This window comes from Xenopus laevis, chromosome 1L (assembly GCF_017654675.1).
Source record: "Xenopus laevis strain J_2021 chromosome 1L, Xenopus_laevis_v10.1, whole genome shotgun sequence".
NCBI classification, from domain to species: Eukaryota; Metazoa; Chordata; class Amphibia; order Anura; family Pipidae; genus Xenopus; species Xenopus laevis.
The window spans coordinates 80,551,277-80,575,416 of record NC_054371.1 but is presented as its reverse complement, the minus strand read 5'-3'; the positions used below and the strand labels follow the sequence as shown (position 1 = coordinate 80,575,416).

The 24,140-nt window shown below is 39.1% G+C and overlaps 1 protein-coding gene across 2 annotated transcripts in view; it reads right to left on the bottom strand.

Moving 5' to 3' along the window:
- unc5c.L (unc-5 netrin receptor C L homeolog) overlaps window positions 1–21,157 on the bottom strand; it is a 218,437-nt gene extending 197,280 nt beyond the window's left edge. Inside the window, exon 1 of one of the 2 annotated variants that reach the window (XM_041590751.1) lies at window positions 20,333–21,157. In XM_041590751.1, the coding sequence (XP_041446685.1) occupies window positions 20,333–20,447 (115 nt within the window). In that variant the 5' untranslated portion in view covers window positions 20,448–21,157. The remainder of the gene's footprint in view (window positions 1–20,332) is intronic. The other variant, XM_018252094.2, reaches the window with a different exon arrangement.
- Between the last annotated feature and the right edge of the window lie 2,983 nt (window positions 21,158–24,140).

Below are 24,140 nucleotides of genomic sequence, written 5' to 3'. Positions count from 1 at the left end.
TTAAGCAATATAGTATTTGCCTTCCCTTAATAAACTTAATCCAGGACACTTGTGCCTATTCAAATCTTCAGTCGTTACCTGTTGCTGAGAATTGGAAACAACACATAATCTGATTTGCTGCTTTTTGCTTCTCATATTTGCATGCACCGACATGTACAGGATCAGCCTTTCAGAGCATATAGAGAAGATTTCAGTACTGAAATAATAAAGTATGCATTTTTGAGCTTAAATCCACCCTGTGTGGTCTTGAGAGTTGATCCTAAACCTGTAAGTGCACACAAATAAGAAGTGCATAAGGCAGTAGATCGACTTTTTTTTATATAAGTCAGTGGAGAAAACAACCTGCATGCCATTAACCTAAGGAGACTTTTGATTACTTGCTGTGGCTTACTAGATCTGATGCAAACCTTGCGCATTTAGTTATATCACCAATGATCCATATTTATTAAAGACCAAAGACTTAAACTGACAAAAATATGAACCAAATTTCAATTAAAAATTCATTAACACTAAAAGTTTAACAAAACACTTCTTAAATTGAATGTTCATCCACTACCTCAGACTGCTGCATTTCAACAGTAAATTGCTCTGCACCTCGCGTGACATTTTCTACCTGGTGCAAGGTTCCAAGCACAGTATACATAGAGGACCCATCTGGTGCTTTGCCAGTTTTTTGGCAATAAGAAAAAAACACTTACAATTGTCCCTAACATTTAGAATAAGGCAAAATGATTTATACCAGGCTCCTAAAATCAAATAAAAAAATTGTTGAAAAAAATCACACTATATTTTATTTTAATATTTGAGATATTTATTATGTGGTATAAAAAATGGCTGTATAATAAACCACACATCACCAGTTGTAAAAAACGGCGTACATTTTCTATACGTTTTTTCTTAGAGTGACTTTCACAGGAACGATGACTTCTGCTCAACAAAAAACAAGGCGAACAAACCACCTCACATGCATTATATGTTTCATAGGCCTTAGAGGATGAAAAACATTTATGGAGAATAAGACTGATGCTGCCTCCTGGAAATATTTTATTTGTAGTTGCAGGAGAGACAGCTTTAATCTACAGCTTTGTAGGCTTACGTTCACTTTTCGTAATTATATCATGGTAATGGTAGAGCCTCAGTGTTTCAACAATACCTGGAATCTGGTGTCAAAAGGAGTGTCATAACCTACCAGAATGTAATTAAGAAACTTATGGTCTAAGGCAGGAATCCCCAACCTTTTGAACCTGTGAGCAACATTCAGAAGTTAAAGGAGTTGGGGAGCAACACATGCATAAGAAATGTTCTTGGACTGCCAAATAAGGGCTGTGATTGGCCATTTGGTAGCCACTATGTGCAGGGTCGGACTGGGGGGCCCGGGGCCCACCGGGACTACTGTCCAGGGCCCCTTCCGACCCGCCCCCCAACCCCTACTGCGACGCGCACAAAGGCGCCGCTTGGCGCACCAGCGTGAAGGCGCCTGGCGCATGCGGGAGTGCGGGAGGGAAACTTTTTAAAAGATATCTGGAGAGGTGTCTGGCCCGGCGGGGGCCCATTAAGGGTCGGGGCCCACCGGGTATTTTCCCGGTGTCCCGCCGGGCCAGTCCGACACTGACTATGTGGATTATCAACCTACTCTGTTTGGTAGGACACCTGGTTTTTATACAACCAAAACTTGCCTCCAAGCCTGGAATTCAAAAATAAGCTCCTGCTTTGAGGCCACTGGGAGCAACATCCAAGGGGTTGGAGAGCAACATGTTACTACGAGCTACTGGTTGGGGATCATTGGTCTAAGGAATGATAAGAAGAAGGTTCTGCACAGAAGTTTGCAATGAAGTCAATGGAGCTCTTACTACACCACTTCATGATAACACCTCAACATGTGTACAGGACATGACCTTCACAAGCAGGATCTAAGTAAACTTCTACTCACATCCTTTAAACAAGCTGAATATAAGTACATTGTTTCATATAGAGTTATGTTTCACAGAACTGCAATGTGTTGCAGCAACTGCCAATCCCCTGCTGTTAGAATCTGCTACAAATGACTACATCTAGTCCCTAATTGAAGCAGTATTAAAATCAAGTAAAAATTATAATACTCCTGTAGAAGTATAAAAAGTATTGCAATTCAGCCAGCTTAGAGGCAAAAAAAATAGAATGTTTTTTTCTCAAAGATTTTTTAAAGCCTGAAACTAAAGCACAAAATAAATTCATCATTTTACATTTGATAAATATGTATACCCTGGAAAATCAAGTTTATACATGAACTTTGTGGTAAGTTCACCCTTTGTTATTTGATATATTTCCCTTTTTTCTGGACATGTACAACAAAGATTTCTTTTTACTAGATGCAATGATTTTTCTGTTGCAGTTTACATGATCAGAAACTCAATCCTCATTTGACCTGTAACGTCTGTAGATTGTAAATGAACTTAGTTAAACAAAAACAAGCCATGGTTGTCTATCACAAAATTGCTATCTCCCAAACCTAATGTTATCTTAACTCCACGTGGACAGCTGGTAATGTCTGGAATTTAACTCTGATGTTCTGAAGGCAAAAAAAGATAAGGATTTAAATGTTCTAAAATATTACTGCTAAATTGTGCTTACTACTAGGAAAATACCAGTGCTGCCACAATTGTATGGGTATTGCCCTGAAAAAGCTACACAAAAATATTATAGTTCCTGTTGTAACCAGAAATGAAGGCACATTTATTACACACATTAATTATAGTAGAGACAGTTCCATACAACAATGAACTTTTACATGATAAAAGCTTTTAATGCAGAATCTAAAAAAATGCATTGACTTTAAAATCCAAGGGAAAAGCCATATTTTTGGGTGCAGCCCCAAGCCACACCAAAATCCCATAAATGCCTTCCTGAGCAATTAAATGAAATGTGGGTTTAATGATTTGGCCACACAAGTAACAATTGTACAAAGTAGATTGCATATTTTTTTAAAAAATGACAGAAGTGAACAAATAGGCAGGTAAGTACTCTTACCCCTATACGTAATAAAAGGCACTAAGTTTGCTCAGGTGCAGTAACCCATAGCAGCCAATAAGATGTCCCTAGTCCCCCTTTTTGCTCATGCGCACACGACCTTTTGCGCATACGCATTTTTTCCGCATATGCTCATTTTTTCCTGCATGCCTTTTGGGCGCTGCCCCGGCCAGGTTGCCTAGGGCACCTGGCCAGACAAAAAAAATAAAAATATTTGAGATTTTATCAACCGCCTTAGTGTAAAACTATGACCCTGACTGGATTGGCCATCATTCTCTCTATATGGGCTGTAATTAAATCATATGATGAAAACAGAGATCAGAGATGAAACATATTTTATGTTTAAGGAAAATCTGTGTGTATGTTTGGCCATCTTATGACTGGCAAGTAACAAATGGAATCTTTGATCCTTACATTTGCCTGAAAATAGTATGGAATATTATTTAAAAAAAAACATTTTTATTCACGTTAATATTATTATCACGTGACTGGATGGAGGAGTCCATTTTATGTTGCTCATGTGATTACTTGTTCTTATTTTCTGACAAACAGCAGAAGCTCTATCTTACTTTATGGCCTGGATTCTAAATATACAAGTTAAGTGAGAGCCATGAACCAACAAGAGGAAAAAAAAGCACAGTGAATAAGATAAGACTGTGGCAAAGTAAATGGGCACATTAAACTTTAAAAATATTACGCAAAATTACAGAATACTAATAAACCTTCAGTATACAATTATATAGTATTATAATTAACGAGGATAAGTTATGTGATGACAGCATCCCTTTAAATAAGAGGTCTGGTCACCCTGTCTTAATATGATTCAAAGCGAAAAATCCTCAGAGAAATGTAATTATATTTACATAATGCATTCTTCCTAATGGTACACTTGTGAACCATTACCAACAATGGAACAGTGTTAAAGGACGCCTCAGTTTCTATTTCATTCTTTTCTTTGATTGCCTCCCAGTGGATTCTAGTTAACCTAATTCCATGAAATGTACATTTTTTTTCTCTAGTATTCCAGTATAAACATGTGGATCCTGGTGCTTTCCAAATAATTATTACATGATTCAAATTCATACCAAAAAGCTACTAAATTCAGCTAACTGCAATCACGTAATAGGGCTCCCTACAGTGCAGATCATTGAGACCCACATTAGAGAGAAGTCTGTCAATTGCTATTCTGGAGTACTGCTTAAAGGGGAAACAACAGGAGGGATTAGACCAATGTTTTTCTTCAATTAATGTTCACTAAAACACACAGGGATGGCTTATTCTAGGGAGTCTTATTTATTGGCATTTTGCTACTTGATTTTGATTGGGAGCTACCATACTGTTTTTCATTAGAAAAACTATTCAAATCACATCAGCAGACCCCACTGAAACAGTGGTAGCCTGTGGCAAACTGTCATTGAATCAGATAGAATGCTTAGTTCATTTTAAAACAATTATGCACTTGAATACGGTGCCGTTTCAATGTGGAAGTGCCCTTGTTTTGCTCAGCATGAAATACTATTCAATAGGAATTTTAACTGAGAATTATGTAAAGAAGCGGGGAAGGAAAATTCTACCCTTTGTAATATTTACACTCTTTTTGTAGTGCCTATACTGGAGAACCCTTATCTGCTATAGGGTCTAGCATTAACAATGAGAAAATCATTTCTAGACTTTCCCATTAACTGATCATTATAGCATGCCAATATTATACTGGTATGGGACCTGTTATCCAGAATGCTCGTGACCTCGGGTTTTCTGGATACGGGATCTTTCCATAATTTGGATCTCCATACCTTAAAGGGATACTGTCAGGGATACTGTCATGGGAAAAAAAACATTTCCAAAATGAATCAGTTAATAGTGCTGCTCCAGCAGAATTCTGCACTGAAATCTATTTCTCAAAAGAGCAAACAGATTTTTTTATATTCAGTTTTGAAATCTGACATGGGGCTAGACATATTGATAATTTCCCAGCTGCCCCAAGTCATGTGACTTGTGCTCTGATAAACTTTAATCACTCTTTACTGCTGTACTGCAAGTTGGAGTGATAGCACCCCCTCCCTTCCCCCCCCCCCAGCAGCCAAACAAAAGAACAATGGGAAGGTAACCAGATAACAGCTCCCTAACACAAGATAACAGCTGCCTGGTAGATCTAAGAACAACACTCAATAGTAAAAACCCATGTCCCACTGAGACACATTCAGTTACATTGAGAAGGAAAAACAGCAGCCTGCCAGAAAGCATTTCTCTCCTAAAGTGCAGGCACAAGTCACATGACCAGGGGCAGCTGGGAAATTGACAAAATATCTAGCCCCATGTCAGATTTCAAAATTGAATATAAAAAAATCTGTTTGCTCTTTTGAGAAATGGATTTTAGTGCAGAAGTCTGCTGGAGCAGCACTATTAACTGATTCATTTTGAAAAAATATTTTTTCCCATGACAGTATCCCTTTAAGTCTACTAAATAATCATTAAACCATGAATTAAACCCAATAGGATTTCGTTGCATCCAATTAGGATGTATTATGTCCTAGTTAGGATCAAGTAGAAGATACTGTTTTATTACTACAGAGAAGAAGGAATACATTTTTAAAAAATCAGAATTATTTGATTATAACGAAGTCTATAGGAGACGTCCTTTCCATAATTTGGAGCTTTCTGGATAATGGGTTTCTGTATAATGGGTCCTATACATGTATTGTATTCATACAATAGAAGGGTTGATACATACCCTCAGTTGTTACAATTTTAGGAGTCCCAGATAGCAAGCGCTCCCAAGATGCCAGGTTTTCCATGAAGTTGGCATGTTCTGGCTAGATCAGAGGTATGTCTTGGCATGGCCTGAAATGCCCTGATTTTTATTTGATTTATTTTTTCATTCTTTTTTATGCTAGGGTGTATGTTATATGTTTCTTGTTGCACACTGTACATTTCTTGCTACTACAACAGTGTTTATCACACAGTCCAATTTAAACCCACAATTTTTATACCCCTGGTCCCAAGTATTCTGTATTATACAGTAGATCCTATTGCTGTATGTGGACTGAATAGCAGGGTTTACATCCCCATTAAACATCTTTTATGCTTCTTATCAGAATTGAATATAAGTCCCAACAAATATGAATCTGGACCTATGAGGTTGAAAATTTCATTAATATGTTTATATATTGTGTCTTGATAACTGAATATCTCTAATAGACTGAAAATGGATTAAAACTCTATATGGGGTCACCCTGTTAATTTAGAAATGATATAATTTCTCAACACCAGTACAGTTTTGCTATTCTTGCTGTATCTTGCTATTATAGTATTCAATAAATCCTGATATTTGTACCCTAATAACAGACGAGGTTGGTATAGAGTGGTTTCCTAGAAAACATAATTGTTTTCTAAAGCTGATATAGCTAGGGAATTGGATAGAAAGCTTCTTTTTTTTCTCTTTTTTAATAAACTAAAACCTGAATGCTTGCCACATTTTCAAGTCAGGTCAGATACCCACATCTTTCAGCTGCAAAGATAACTCTTAAAATAATGAATCACAGGCATTTTATTTTTTCCCCAGCTTTAGCTCTGCTTGATAGTTTTGTCAGCAGTTTTCAACACATGACAATATGGGGCCCCATCAATAACCCTGTGAGACTGATGAGCAAGATGGAACACACGGAGGGTATCAGTTTTAGGGTGCACATTTGGCTTTTAAATTATTTGTCAAAACTTGAAACCTGAGCAGCAGGCCTTGTTGACTCAAAGCTTTTTCACATTTCTTATTCCCAGCAGAAAAGGATCCTTTCTGCACTGTGTGTTAGTGGGGGATGGTTAGAAATAAAAGATGGAAGCAATGTTATTACAAGGACTGCATTTATACCCCATATACTTAACTCAGTGAGTGCCACAGAGATAACAGCACATCATATATTATTGCATTCCTTTTATAGTGTCAGTGGCCTCAATAATCATTACAAAGCTACATGCTTTCTTTCTTCTTTGTCTTGGGTATAAAGATGTAATGTAATCAAGGCATTTTAAAGCTAATGAGACTTTTTATTATAGACACCTTGTGGTACCCTGCGAAATAACGAAATAATAATAGCGTGCCTTGGCATAACTAGCGCCAACTCCTGAAATGAACTTTCCTGCTCAACAGATTTAATGAGCCAATACATTTTAACTGAATTAAAATTAAATGGCCAGGAGCGTAATCTACTATCCGTGTAAAACAATTAATAGGGGCATTTTACTGTTTCATATGTCACCTGTGCAAATGATTAATGTATCTCATTTCACTAATAAATTGAACATTGAAATTCAAATGTTTACCATGATCATGTTGTTCACTCAGTAGCATCCCATGAAATGTAAAATACTGTGCTGTTTTTTACTCCCCTGTGTGCTACTTTGTGCATAGTATCACACTACATTTACTATATTTCAACATATCTGCTTACGCATCTGATGCATTATATTTTTTGTTCCTTAACATGTCACTGTATATGGCATACACATATTTATCTCCAGGATTCAGTTTAGTTTCACTGGTGTATTTTCTCAATTTGCATATAATCTAATTGGGATGTGGAGTTATTGTAACTAGAACATAAAATGTTGCCTAGCAGGCTGACACAATGACAAGTTGTCACATTCCTTATAATATATAAAAAGTATAATGTGACAATGTAACTATAATGCTGGAAGTGTTCTTTTTTGAGAGGTAAAACCGGAAGAGTGGATGATTTAGTGCCCTAAATGAGGCCTATACTAATGTTAGTCAATGGGGCTAGATACGCCACAAGAAATAACAAAAATATTGTTCTCCATTCTGTTTCCATCGAAAATAAAGAAAGATTGCACAATGGAAGTTATGCATTGTGTTTCAGATGTTTTCGTCTGCTTGCAGTCTAGTAAATAAATTGACATGGTTTCTCTTCTTTGTACTTCCCATATTTTAAGATGTTTGTGAAGCAAATTTTGAATATAATGAATAAAACCATTGCCCCTGTATATATGAATCAATACTAACCTAATGGATTTTGCATTGATGCCAAACATACAAAAACAAAATGATTGCCATCTCCTTTGTTGGACCACTTGTACTAAACAGAACACATTAAACATTCATAGTAATGACAGTGTTTCCTCAAGTAGAATACATGTCAAACAAGCAAAAAAAAAAAAACCCATAAATTATAGCATTATTATTTTTAAAATATACAGTTGGTAAGAGGAATATATAATTTCTGCCACATTTAAATACTAGTTGGCATTTGGTCAGTTTTAAAATCCAAGGTCAACATTTTCCTGATAGTGTCAAGAACAGGAATTGTCCCTGAAACTGTTGGCAGCGACAGTACTTTAGAGCAGTTTTTGCTTTGGTGGCTTCTTTTGGGGGCACTTTTTTTTTTAAAAATATCTGTTTTTGTCAACAGTGTGGTTTGGATTAAGACCGCAGACCCTCTTCTATTTTAAAGACATTATGACAGTTGTCCCTGCTCTTCTTCACATTGGATATAAGCAACATAAAAGGAACATGAACAAGGCAGATTAGACACAGCTGTTGAAAGATTGGATTCGGTTCATGTGATATCCTAAGTTAAACAATGAAAGAAACAACTTCAAGATGGTACTGTAAACAGGCATATAGTATATATAGTAATTTTCCCTGTACCTTAACTGGGTTGTAATCAGTTAAATACGGAAAACAACTTTTTAACACTGTAGAATATAATGTAAATGTCCAGTTGTGTAACAATGGCACCATATTTCATTAGGAGCCCATGAACGTCCCTAGTATCCAAGGATTGGAACTGGGAAGTGTTGACCTATTTTTTAAAAAGAATTAACTGCACATAAGAATTTCTAATAACTGACATCAATTCTTGATTACTGTTCTCCTTCTGTAACCCATCCTTACTGGGTGTGCTTTACCCATAATAGCATTTCTCTAATGGTGACCATTAAGTATGTCATATGTGGTACATTATAGCTTAGAGAAAATGATTTCCAAATGTTGCCAGCTATGGTCCTTTCATTCTAAGCAAGCTGACACAATTGCTGCAATGCTAATGTATTCAAAATGGATCTGTTATCTTTACAATTAATAAACTACAGAGGTAAGCATGAAAGTGAACTATGGCATATGGCACATAAGTTGTTTTGACTGCTACAGTGCTCTTAGAGACAACCACAAAATGATCTTTCCTGTCTACAGTCACTAGCCATTCAAACAAAGCTGTAAATTCCCCTTGATAACTCCCACATCTACTATTGTAGTCCTTTATTTATATAGTGCTGACATATTCTGCAGCACTTTATAGAGATTATTCATCATTCATATCTGCCCCTTCCCCACCGGAGCTTACAATCTAAGGCCTCTATCAGATTCCCACACTCTAGGGACAATTTTATAATTTAATTTATTAATTTCAGGAGCACATTAACCTTTCATTCCACCTAATGCAAGTGGGAGAAAACCAGAATACCTGAAGGAAATAATCTTATTGTTGGATTTGAACCAAGGACCCCAGTGCTGCAAGACAGCAAAGCAACACTGCAATATGAATGCAGTCACATGACTGATACATTAAAATTCTGAAATATGTTCATTGCTTTTGGACAAACACAGTAGCACTGAACTCACAGATGTGCCCGAGGCTGAGGCCAAACAATTTAGTACAAAAAAATGCTATCTTACTGCTAATCCTCACAAGTAGGAAATTAACTTAAATTAAAGCTAGATCGTGAATATTAATGTGTCTTTCTCATGAAATAAATGTGTTTTATATTGTACCCTTAAAAACAGAACACCATATCTTTATCCCCATTACAGATTACAGTTACAGATATTAACCACATTGTCATTGGACTGATAAAACTCAACATTCTACTAAAACCAAAAGATAGGCTTTTGGAGCCACAAGATTTTGGAATTAAATTGGCCAAGTTTACCAGTGACTAAACAATAAGCTAAATGGGCCACATGTACCTAAGGGAAAAGGAGCGGAGAACTGGACTGAGATTTAAAATAGGCCCTGGCATTTCAGGTACTCAGAGGCCCAAGTAGCCCACACAGAGGCCCAAACAGCCCCCACCAGCCCACTAAATACTGACTTTCTATGGCACCTTATAGCAGCCCCTCTGGCATTTGCCAGAACTCACCGATTGCCAGTCTGGGCCAAGGAGCCCAGTATGGACCCCACATTCGGATGTATCGGCTTGGTGGGATTGCAGGTCCCACATTCAGCTCAGAATCTTTGCCATCTGCATAGATGGCAGACAGCATAGATACTACTGTCAATTCACAGGTTCTTTGTGGATTTATACCACTGTGTATCAGTAGGGTTAATATAAGCAGAGACCGTAAACTATTAGAGGTCAGGTATATAAATGTTTTTGCATGTTTTCTCTATAAGCAATTCAAGAGTAGGTAGATCTAAGATAGATCCTTTCATCTATTCCATGCTGCCACCCTTCTTTCCATTCTTCTATACTAGCTCCCAGCGATGGCAGCCATTCATTTGCATACTTTTTAAAGCATTGCTTTAATGTAGGTTTATGAGTTAAAAGCGATCTTCAGCTCCGTGCTTTATTGACTGATACACATGAGACGCTCCAGAGTGAATCTACAAATGAAATGGTCCTTTTTTTTTTAAACACTGAGATAATTAAGTCTTTCAGAAACAAGAATTGTGCAGGCACTTAATTAAACGTGTATCCCCCAAAGGTTAGCGTATTTTCATGTTATATTTCACATTTTCTACATCAAGCACTTTTTGAGCTGTTATTTGTGCTAGCACAAAAAAATTACATATGGTTTCCTTTATGCATAATAGGGATATATATTTACCCTTCTAGTTTAGCAGTTATATACAATTTAATACCAGTTTCTATTATGGACACACTGTCTCTTGTCTGATTCCAATTCTACATAGTATACATCCAGTGATTCAATTTGTCAGTCCTTATAATTCTCAAAAAGGGATGTCCTATTGTGAAGGGAAAACTTGGATAGAACCTAGGCTTTAGTCTGCATGGGTTTTGATTTGTCCAACCAGATCTTGGAATCGTTGGATAGAGAAACGTCATGTTCCCTATTTCACACAAGATGTACAGCATATGCATCAAAACACAATCTCCCTTTTATCCTTCCCCTAGGCCCAATGGCAATACTATACCTGTGAGGGCCAGCAAAGGTGTTCTCAATGGTAGAATATCGGGATAGCCTGTCCCTAACAACTTGTTCCCCTAAGCCTTTGTGGCCTTCACACAAATCTGAGCCTGCAGAGATGTAGATTATACCCTTATGCCTTCAGAAAAAGACAAAAAAAAGTCCATCTTCAAGTTATTTTCAAATAATAGACATCTCCCATAGACTCCATTTTAATAAAACAGTACCTTGTAATTGATTCTAACTAAGATATAATTAATCCTTATATGAAGCAAAACAATCCTATTGGGTTACTTAATCTTTAAATGATTTTAGTAGACAATGTATGGAAAGCCTAATTATGAAAAGACCCCTTATCCAGGTCCTGAGCAATCTGGATAACATCTTCCATACCTGTATAGCAAACCCACACTGTCTACAAAAATAACACATAAGTAACTCTTCTTAACTTGCTATTCATTGACAATGTATACTCTACAACCAAAGTGGCTTATATGCTGAGCTTTAATTGTATTTTGATCATGACTTTGTAAGAGGCACAGCACAGGAGCACAGCAAGGACAGGAGCTTGGGTGCCTGTTAGTTCCGTCTCTGCACAGTAGCTGTATTTATTTAAAGTAAGATTGATCAGCTCCCATTAACTGCTGCTAAAGTTCAGATTTCAGCAAGCCTGAGTGTGAATGAGAAAGAAGGAACCATTGCTTCTACTGAACCTCAGCTAGAGCAAGATTTAACATGTTCTTGCTTGCATCGATGGCACTAAAATTGCCCAGATCATGGGTATTATGCTTCCTACACCATCTCCTGTAGAGTCAGCAAATTGATTTAGAAATGCCAGTCACTTTAATGATGAACAGATGAGCAGCGTCGTTTTCTGTAAGACACAGTAGTGATTGTTAAGCATTTTCCATTAGTGCTAACTATTAAGAGCACGGGTAGCATTTTTTTTAGACATTATTTCCCAAACCACTACCTTTGACATCACATGCTGACTTTCTGAGAAATGCATATTAATATGGCATTCTGTGATAGTTTCTCAGAACACTTTCAGAGGGAAAAGGGTTTTCTAAAATGTTTCCAATAATATTCATTCCTATAGTATACTTAAAAGCACAGGTATTTATGGAAAATGTATAAATTACAGGAGCCAGCCTGCCCTACGACGAACTACTTTGCCAAGTTTGATTATCTTATTTTTCTCAGGTCTGCAGGGCAAAAAAATAAAATAACGTAATGCTGACCACAAACACAGATTCATTTTGCAGCATGGTTGCTCTCTGGCCAATCTTTACCAGGGTAACTACAGAGAAGGCAGACTTTGCAACTGCAGGGGGGTCCAGGAGGCCCTAATTCAAATACAAGTTCAATAAATATTGGTAAAAGGGGTCAACCTCTAGATTTCTGGGGGCCTGAAAAATTGTTTGCCTAGTAATTTCTAGTTACGCAATTGGTCTGTACGAATATGTGTGTTAGTATTAGATTCCAAAAGCTGGCGATTTAGGCCTAGATTTGGTCAGGCAGTCTGGTCAATTTTGTCACAACTTCACTTGTTAGGGTAATCAATGTGAATGCTCCTCTTATTCATATAAATCTCTAACCTCTGGTGCAATTGTGCCTGTATGGACTGGCCAAAATGAAAAACTAGGATAGCCAGTGACCCAATTCATGTCACCATTTAATGCATATATAAATATACCTGATTTCTTCTGCCTACTTTTCAGAATTTTTTGCGGGCACTATTTGCATATTTCTGTATGCATGTTCTCCCTGTGTCTCCTCTCTTTTCCAAAAAGGCAGGCTAAATGGTTCTACATAAAACTGACAATATTGTATGAATGGGAAAGGGACTTTAGATTCAAAGCTACACCATGGTACATGTCAGTGCTATATAAATAAAGAATAGAAAACAAAAATCCATTGTTATTTAGTTATAATACGTTTCCAGTTATTATGCTGCATGCGCATAGCACAGGCTCAGTGCTTGTATCTGTGCTGAAAGGGTTCGGGCTGACAATTGGCTGGAACCATGCAAATCAAGCACTGTCTTAGTTAATTAAGTTGGACACACACAAAGAAGATTGGTTGGCCTTTTCGATTTATTGGTTCTTTTTCTTCTTCCGTTGAATTAACTGATTATTTTTTCATGTGCAAAGTTTTCAGTTAAACAATTTCAAGCAACTGCTTAGTAATTCTTGCTGTGGATTAAGTGGCTGATGCCACCCATTGACACATGTCAGGGGTCAGCACCCTGGACAGGCCTGCCCCTGCCCCTTTTTGCTTCAGCCCTGAAGCTTGGTCTAAGGAACAAATGATTACACCTGTAGGATTGTAGATATATTTCTGATTGCAAACGGGCTCTATGCAAGCAAAATGCAAAGCCCCTATTCATGCTACTCTTTGTTCCTACTAAGGCTTGTAACTCTGCCCCCATGCAGTGAGATTTAAGGTTTGGAACTGTATTTTCTCTAGATCACGTGTGTGTCAGCTAGGGCTGGAGAAAACATATGCTTCAGTGTATTCTTACATGTTCTTCAGTCTATATATAATTATATATATATTACATTTGAATTAGTACACCATTGTAACACTGAAATACAAATGACTCAATTTCATGAATAGCAAACAAAATGCCACCTATTTCTCGTATGCATTTTTGCAGTGATCACCAAGAGATTTCTCTGCTGGTTCCAGCTCAGCCAAAACAGCTGTCTGCTTGTAATTGCCTGCTCTGCACTCTCTTAACCCCATTAAGATTTACCCATGCCCTTGAGCACTAAAGGGAATTGCCAGGCCAGTCCACTGTTTGTTTTGTAATGGCGGCTGCTTAGGGAAATTCATATACAATAATAATATATATATATCATCCGATTGTGTCTTAAAACAGAGGGCTTCCATTTCTTCCAGTGAAAAAATAATATTGCTTAGGGGGGAAATATCTAGTAGAATTAGCATGTGAAACATAATCTTGTGTGAGTTTATTGTAGCCGAGTATATTTCAGAGGCAAGTTCATTCACAGTGTGACACAATACTGAGGTGTTCATTAATGCAAATGAATAAAAATAGGTGTTGTTAAGGGAGGCTTGAGAGCCCATGCATAATTGAAAGACCGAAGAATGTATTTATTGTAGATGGAGCAAGGGAATAGCTCCTTTTCTACTTTAATCTGGGACATCATTTATGATCTACTTGCTGGGACTGCTAATGAAAAACACACACTGCAGTTTTATATACTTAGTTCAGAGAGTTCAACATATAGAAATACATGAAATTTGTGCATACCTATAAAGAGCTGCTTGAGGTGAAAGAATCAATGATTTAACATTCACAGATTTATAATAAAACGGCACATTCCAATGTGTAATAGCCAATGTGCTTAATATTTTATCAAATCTCTGGGGGATGACATTGGTTGTTTTAATTCTGACTTCCTGATCAAGAAGAGAATGCCTCAGACAAGGAATCTGTATGGCAGCTCCTGCTCATATCAATGTGCTGGTTCCGTTCACAAAATAAACTGTGCCCTTATACCTAAAAGTGTATTCAATAAAACCTAAATAGAAGCCTAGAACTAGGGTAAATGGTGTCCATTATTAATAGTGACACTCACCAGAATGATTTTGGCTCTGTTCCCTCCTCGAGAGGGAAATGTGACCTTTTCAGCAGCATTCCCATGATTTTATAAACGGTGTAGAGTTCTGGATTAGGACCTAATTTGGCTGAATGAACTATGTTTTCTATAGAGTGAAAAGATTTCCTGTGTCTCGTCTAAATGACACTTGGTGCAAGTTTTAATGTGCATGTACAAGCAAAAGGAAGGAGGGAGTGAGCGGGGTAGATGCTACAGAAGCAAAGCCTGAAAACATTAAACTATTTCATTCCTAGATGGCGTCATGATCTCATATATCAAAGAGCAATCCTTATGTCATTCGTAAATCTAATTCCCAATCCATCTAAGCTCTCAGTACCTGTAATAGACATTGAAACAATACTCTAGCAGCACAATTTACATGTCATCTGAAATCAGTTGTTAAAGGGAAAATGCACCCTATTTATAGTTTATATATTCTTTTATGTAAATTAAGTGCAAGGGATAAGCATATACTTCAAGGCAGATGTCTGTTTGACCAGTGTACTGCCTTATTAATTCCCCTGGCAGAGGTAAGCAACATCCTTCCTCTGAACTACAGCACCCCTAGTGCCCACAAATTGGTGGTGCTTCCTTCATTACTGCCGATGGAGACTGCCTTAACCAAAGCAAGCAACATGGCAGCTGATATATATACTTTTATATTTGAAAAATGTAATATCCAAAACCCAACATCTGAGCTTTCCCCTTAGTACAGAGTTGTTGTTTGTACTGGTATTTAGTATTCATAAAGTCTGTGTTTTTATGACATGTATAATATGTATAATGCATGGCAGTATACATAAGGTTTTTAGAGCATATCAAAGAACAAAGAAAGAGTGACATTAATGGCCTACCCATTCAAGGAAATACATTTTCACCAAAGCAGTTCCACCTTTCCATTATTTATAGATAAAACTGAATGATAGCAGAAAACATATACAATTAATAAGTTTATGGACAAGCGGCACAGCTGCCTATGGGGGAAAGGTTATTTTAAGAGTAGGCTGTTGTCTGCCATATTTTTCATCCAAACTTCTGCCTAAGGAGCGTAACCTTCCTTTGCTTTACCTTTTAATCTACATCTAGATGATCTCACAGCTCATCCTGCCTCTGTCTATCAAATCACAAACGAAAGGGAAGCATGTCTGATTGTGGCTCTGAAAGGCTTGCCTGCCTCTGTGTCAATCAGGAAAAACATTTCTTATCTGTATCCAGAAATGATGAAACCACACGGGTAATATCCAAAGCAATGTTCACTCACCCATTTCCAGCATATCACATTTTCAGCAGACTCCCTCGCAAGCAGAGACCGCTCGCCTATCCCTTAGTCAAGCTTTGCTGTATTCGCTGCTCGCCTGCTTGTCTGCCTGACAAGAATGTGTTTGCGTCTACATTCAAAGGAACAGGACAATCTTTTTTCAAGTCTTCCGAGACGCAAATGAGGAGATACAATAAATTGGCAAGGGCCTACAATCCCAAATCTATATGAAAGCTGATATATGATTTTGTGGGCCCACTGTGATAATAATAAGGTTATAAAGTTGACAACGCAAGCTGAGCATGAAAGTAGAACTATACAAGATAAAGCTGGGAAAAAAAACAAGTTTGGATAATGGTAAAATGGTACTGTCTGCCTAGTGATGAACTGAGCTCTATTAAGCAGGGCCCTATTGCTTACATGTTTGTATGTAATCTATATGTTCCATTTTTCTTTAGGAAAGTGCTGTTGGCACTTTATAAACAGAAGCTATTATTATTATTAATAATAATAATAAAAAATATATTCTCTATTGCCTGTGATTTACAGATACCTATTTCTCTTGAATTGTAAGCTCTTTGGTTTGGGATTTTCCTTTCATCTATCATCACTGTGTACACCCTACTTTAAAAAAAAAGGCAGCAGTTCCTAAAATGGGTGGCTAGGTGCACGGAACAGTGTCTGGGGGCTCAGCAAAAAGGCCAGTTAGGATAGGATTTGGGGAGAATACATATTTGACCTCCTAGATATGCCTAAAATTTCAGTTTGAAGATTAGGGTGAATTTATTTGCTGTTCTGTTACATTATTGGAACTATGGCCTAATGACTCGTGAACCAATATTTTCCTGTGATCTTCTAAAGAACCAAGGGGGTCCTGACCAAAGGCTGGATTGTGATGGGGGAGGATTGAACTGAAAAAAAAATCCCACAACTACTGATATAAGTATATTAGCTACCACCTCAGAGTTTCATGACCATGATGACTTCTGATATACTTATTTTGCACAACAGGGGGTACACACACACACACATACATTTCAAATGAAATGTTATTCAGGTAATAATTGGACAGTTAATAACATAAACATTGTGAAATTCAAGAGGGGATGATTTAACAACATATACATTGCTCCCAGCATTTTTTATTTTTAAAATGCGTTTTTCATACTCATAACCAATTCCTGCTATTATACCTCAAAATCAATATTGCGCCAATACATGTTCAGCTGTCCCCTGATAAACGCTAAAAAGTGAAGTTGTTCAGTTCAGCTAATTAAAATAAAAATAGCAGTTTTTTTCCAGGAACCATAAAGAGCCCCTTCATAATTATAACTGAGTTGCACTTTTTCATTATTTTCTCCCTGATACTCCCACAATCAGTGGAACAAGTTGCTGATAGTCAGAAGGCTGCTAGAGTATTAAAAGCATACAGTAGAGGCAATATATTTTCCTTAAGAGTATAATGCAAACAAAAATCTAAGCAGGACTAAACTTCAAGTGGATAATTTATTTGCTGAAAGTCACACAGTGGTGGTGGGGTGTGTGTGAATGTGAAGCCCCTTCCAGTTGCTGTATCTCTGTTATAAAGTAACTGAATGGTTTTCTAAGAGGTGTTGCAAATGAAAAGATTAAGATGTAACAGACACTGGCTACTTGTATTACTGATGCGCATAGCTGAATTATCTGAACTCTTATCTGAATCTGCTGGCTGCAAATGGATGCATGGGGTCTTTTTTGTATCATTTTGGTGACCTCTGCCACGGCAAGGTCTGTAGATTAAGGATTGTGATAAAGTGGTCTGTATTCTACTCATGCTTGAGAATAGCCAGGGACTGTCCCCTCTAGGTTAAAAGGACAGGCAGACTGCATGGAAACAAAACCTACAGATGTGCTCTAGTAAACTTCCACAATAACATACTGTACATACATAGAGATATAACTGCGTTTCCTGCCCAATATATAGGGGAAAGCTTTAAACGCACAAGGAATGAAAAATACAGTATTCTCCTGTTCTTTTTACATGTTTCCCCATAGTGGTGATATAGGTGCCCATCTCTCTAAATAAGGTTCTAGCGCAGAACACTGAAACTTCATGACACTTTAGAAAGCGACTACAAGGGATATGAGGGAAAAGTGAAGGTGCAAATGCAGTCACTTTATAGAAAGAAAGAGATGCTTGCTTGCTATCATAGTCTGTAGGAAAGGAAATAAAAATAAGTCTCTATAAAACAGTAAGCAGCCAAGACCTGAACTAGCAATAGCTCAGAGAAATGCATCTTGGCACCACTAAGTATGTAGAACAATGTCAATGGCATTCCCGATTGTCTGAGACTTGCAGCAGTATCTGTGCCCTATCACACATCTTTTACCACGGAAAGCACAACAAGGCAACAGACCAGGGAGACTCCACCAAACTACCCCCCTTATTTCACTTGAAAGTGATTTTGACATGGTTGTATTAAGGAGTTCCATAAAAATAATAAGGGGCTTGTAGTGAAAGAGAAAAGGTTGCTCATGAGTGGGCTATAAGGTCAGACAGCAGCTGAAATTTAAAGTGACAGGGCATCCTGAAGCATGAGTAGTTAACCACTTTATTCTCAGAAGGAGACAACAATTTGTAGATCCCCTTGATCCCAGATCTCATGTACTTTCTACACTGAGTATAAAATGGTTTTTACTGGTGACTGAGTAGCTCTGATTAGCAGCAATCCATCTGATCTGATCTATGCACAGACATAACGGAAACATGAGCCTGTTTGGTTCCCCTGCCTGATTTCTCTCATCGCTGCACTAATCCCTTTATCTCACTGCCTGATTGCCAATATCGATCTCCCTTTTCCCAACAGCCCTACATCATTATATCTATGAAGGGGAAACCTACTCCCAAATCTCAGGGGTAGAGATGTGGGCAGAACAGCAAGAAAGTACATAGTACAGTTATTTATATGGTTCATTATCTCATTATCCCCCCCCCTCCAGCTGAATGTTTATTGTGGGAGCAAAATGAAAAATGCCTTGTAATGATGTGTAATTGGGGAGAATGTATAAACCTGCTGTGTCTGGGCGATTACATTGCTAAATAACTGCACACTTCCCTTCCATAAATATATAATCAGACCAGCAAGGCTCTCTTTAACTCTGTATATCAGTTTATTTATTTTTCTTTAGTCTGTTCCATTCAAGAAGCAATTACCTGCGCCCTAGCTACCATTTAAATCACTCTACTAATAACTGAGGCTGCTGTTGTTTCCCCTGATGTCAGGGTGGCTGGCTGATACCTAGCAAACGCGTCAGAATCGCACAAATGTCGAATAAAGTCGGAACTACTCCTCTACTGCGTGCATGTTCCTGTTTTTCCCCAGTAGACGCACAGTTAGTACAATGTCTCTAGCTACAAACTCCAGCCAGACGCTCTGGTGCAGTAAATCAGTAGGAATCGATCATTACGACTCGGGCACTGCTAACTTCTAGGGAAAATACGGTTATATCAGTTCTTCCAGAGTACTTTAAGTAGCAGAGAGACAGGAGGGAGGGAGGGTGGGGTGCATGGCAACTCTAAAAAGCTCTTAGGTCAAAGGTTTTAATGGAGCTTGCTATGGAAAGACGCGCATAAAATGGGCAAGTAGCAAGCCACCGCATCCAGCTAAATGTATTTCGAAATATATATTCATATAAAGATTTTAATGCACCTATGTTAGAATATGTATTGTTTGTAAATATGGGCAAATTTTTTCACCTTGTTTCGCCGCGGAAATGATGCCCATAGACTTGACGCGCGTCAAAAACCATTTCTAGCGTGTCAAAAAAAAAATTGGCGCCCATAGACTTTAATGGTCGTCTGCAACATTTTGCCAGCGGCGAATTTTTGGTGAAACGAAATGGGTCAAATTCGCCCCTAGTGCCTAGATATAAAATGAACAGGGACCGTAGTGCAACCAATTAAATCCCTGGTCACAGCAGTCAGACTTGCAGGCAGGAAGCAGGCAGTGCCCTGTTAGAGAGTGGGATGCCAGTGGGCATATCTGCTTTATATTCCACACTACAGTTACAGCAGCTGAATTCCCTGCTCTGTACTCTAAGCACTGCAACGGCGACCCCCTTAATTTCTTCTACGTTCCTGCCAAACGGAATGCCATCAGAAGAGGAGAGCTTGGTAGATCCAGATACAGGTTATCCATGCCATGTGTCAGCATGGGTATGATAGTATGTTAAAGCCATTTGTGTTATAGAGGGCACTGATGATAAGCCACAAGGTTGTGGGTGTGTATGAACACTTACCTTGAGCTGCCAAGGTGCTGCCGGCGCTCAGTATGGCCAGGGCAGGTAGAAAGAACAACTGCAGGATGCACCCCAGTCCCACTCCGCAACTGGCAGTTTCCATGCCCTTCCCCATCAGACTGGAAGGCACAAATTCTGGCTCAGTACAAAAAACAACTCCACTTTCCTCAGCAGTGCAATATGCTGCCAATAGTTACACAAACACTCTGAAGTGCGTTTATTCCCTGTAAAGAAGTCAAGGGGAATTCATGCCAACCTAAGCCTAGCAACCAACCACCAATGACTTGTGTCTGCTACTTCAGTAATCCTTTAAGGGCGGAAAAATCCCGTGCGATGTGGCGAAGTGATTCCGCCGAGCCAAGGGCTAAAGGGTCGCTCAGGAGATTCGTTAAAAGCCTGGGACGAAGTCTCTGTGATCTCGCAGCGCCCGAGCAGCCAGCAGCATCCGAAGGGACCATTCAGTGAAGTGCTGGTAGTATCCCACAGAGTAAATCATGAGTCTGGCTGAGCGGTGTAGTAGCGAGCAATGCAAGCCCAGGCGAGTGACTGCCAGTGACAGCGTATTGGTCGTCTGCGCTCTTGTGTGAGGCGAGGAGACTGAGTGAAAGTCTGCCTGTGCCACCCTCTGCTCTCTTCTCCTGCACACACAGCCCTGCCTCCCTGGCTGCACAGCGATCTGAACTAAGCACAGCCCTGGATCGCGGGATTAGGAAGGGGCTGCAACTCTCAGCGCAGCAACAGCAGCAGCAACCACAAAAGCAGCTACACGAGGCATTTCTTTTTCAGGGTTTACAAAGTACCCCCCACTGTTACATTGGTCTAGTCTAGACAGCAAAAATCCCAGCAATTGCCTTGGAACTGATGATTTATTATTGGGAGAGGATGGATTATTCTAGGCTGCTCTGGTATCTGTATTTCACAAAACTGCTCTTCATTGCCTGCTATATCCATACAACACTGAATAAAACACTATGTTGGAGTTGCAGATTGAAATACAAAAAATAACACCACCTTATCAGTGATGGGCGAATAAATTCGGCAGGCATGGATTTGCGACGAATTTCTGCTTTTCGCCACATGCGCATGTTTTTGTGAAACTGATTTAAAAATTTTCCTGTGAAAAATCCAGCAATCCGAAAATTGTTTGGACCCCCATTGACTTTGATGCATTTGGACAAAATTTGGAAAAATTTTGCGTGTCACAATTATTTTGACGTCCATTGTCTTCAATGCCTTTCACAAATTTTCACTGTTTCACAAATATTTTCGCCCATCACTACACCTTATAGCCAGCGCCGTTTCTGTGTACATTGCCGCCTGAGGCGGCTCCAGTAATGCCACCCCCCAGCCCTAGTGTGGAGAGCGCAAATTGCGCTCTCTCGCCCTAGTAAAACTAAATTTCCAGTTTAAAAAACGGAAATTCGGCTCTTAAAGGCACCAGGACTGGCTTTTTGCCACCCCTGGAAACCTAGCTGGCAATGCCGCCTGAGGCGAGCGCCTCAGCTTGCCTCATTGGCTAATCGCCCCTGCTTATAGCACATACAAATACCTCCCTTCCCCAAACAATAAGGGGGTTATTTAATATATAAGTAGAGTGCCAAAAACGTTATTATACCCGAGGATTTAAAAAGTCAGTGTCACGGTCGGCACCCTAAACCTGAACTAATGCTAAGCTCCCTGGTCTCAGCTCGGCTTCACTAGTAGTGTGACCGCCTTTGGCTTCGGGAGGAGCCCTCAGCGTACTCAGATGCACCTGGACTTTTTGAGAGGAGCAAGGCGAGGAGTTCTGGCAAGCAAAGGGGCACGGCAGTTAAAAGTCAGTTAGGCCGAAGGTCGCGGTACAACAGGATAAGGCAGAATCGTAGTCAGGCAGGCTGGGTCGAGGCAGGCGGAAAACTAGGATCGTCAGGCAGGCAAAGGGTCAAACCGGGTAATCAATCAGAATAGGATCAGGCAGAAGGAGTAGTCAAAATACAGGCTGGGTCGGAGTACGGATAACAGGATGGTCAAAAACAGGCAAGGTCATAACAGGAGATCAATAACAAACAGGAAACAGATGCACAAGGCTCAAAAGCACCAGGAAAACGAGTCCTATCACGGGCAAAGAATCCAATGTAATGGCCCTTTAAGTACCCAGAATGCTTTGCGCCATTGCGCGCTGACATCATACGCCAGCACGCCTGCACCTATAAAAATAGCAGAGGCGCGCCGCGCGCCTCCTTAGTTCACGGCGCATCAGGGAGAGAAGACCGGCTTGGCGGGCGTCCCCGCCGGCCCGCTAGACCACCAGGGTATGTAGTTTTTATTACAGTCAGAATCTGAAAATCTGCCATCTCAGACCTACCAAGGTTGTATATAAGTCAATGAGAGAGGTCCATATCCAATTTGGAAGTTTCTGTAGTCTGCGCTGGAATTAGCCCGAAAATCTGACTATTTCTAACTTTTTTTAAAAAATTCTGGCTTCGGGGAAAAGCCCGAAAAAATTTAGCGATTCGAGAAAAAAGTAATACGATTTGCGTTTTTGCTCAATTTGATAAATTTTGTTCCCAATCCACTTACATTGTGCTTTTTTAATAATAATAAGATCCAATCATGATCCAATCATTCTAGTGTGGTCGGACTTTTTTATATAAATACTGTGTTTTTTTAATATTGAAGCCCCCTTTTGAGGTTCAACATTATTATTTAAAAAGTGTCAACATGCTGTACAATATAGGTGCATACAGTCAGCATACTTATATACTGATACAAGAAGTAAAGAGCCACCATCCGCTAAGCTCATAATAATGTGACAGATATGAGAGAACACTCCAACAATATACAAGTTGGCAAATAAGTGCTGACTTCCCATGTCACCTTAAATGACCTTCACGTTGAATTCCCAGATGTACCTGGGACAGCAAATTCAACTTGTTCTACCAATATATATATATTGAAATTGCTCATTAATTAGGGCCTAGCGGGCTCCTATACCTCCTGCCCCCTCTGCAGCCACAGGGTCTGCTTCCTCTTCAGTTACACCCCTGATCTCAGCCTATCCACACTTCAGGTTTGCGTGTCTCTTAGACATTGCTCTATCCCCTTAATGGGTCAGCAACCATTGCCTCAGGGGCAGCCTGCTGCATTATTGACTATCTCTCAGGTGTTTTATATCATGATGAGTAAAACAGAATAAAATCGTATAAAGAAGGATGCTTGAATTTACCCCTATTCAAGTTATAGGTTGGTTTGCAAGGGAGAGCAGCAATACATTAAAAGCCTCAAGTTTACTACTGATGAGGTCAAATAAAAAATCACATTGTAGATGATGTTTAATAAATGTGGCCAGTCCTATAAATAGTTTATAGCTATCAGTATGGGCATGATATGTATGCATAATGCAAAAAGTAGACAATAGCATGGCGGCAAAGTGATTACCATTGCTACTTTGGAATGCTGGGCTTGTGGATTTATTTGATTCCCACTGGTATACTGTCTGTATGGCGTTTGCATGTTCTTTTAGCGTTTACACTGTTTTCTTATCATCCCCAAACACATATGACTCATTAGGTGTGATTAGATTGTGAGCTCCACTGGAGCAAGGGTAGCCCAACCAACCTGGCCGGCCACTTCAAAAACTCCCCCCACACGGGCATGCGCAAATGAAAAGCGCGTGCGCAAACGAGCAATTAGTGGTCCATTGGTATTGTTAGATCCAGAGAAGTATGTATATAGATCACAGATGTACAACCGAGGGTTGCACAACAGTTTCATATCAGGGGGTTGATAATGACAAAGTACCATGCAAAGATGTATGACAGAAGCAAAG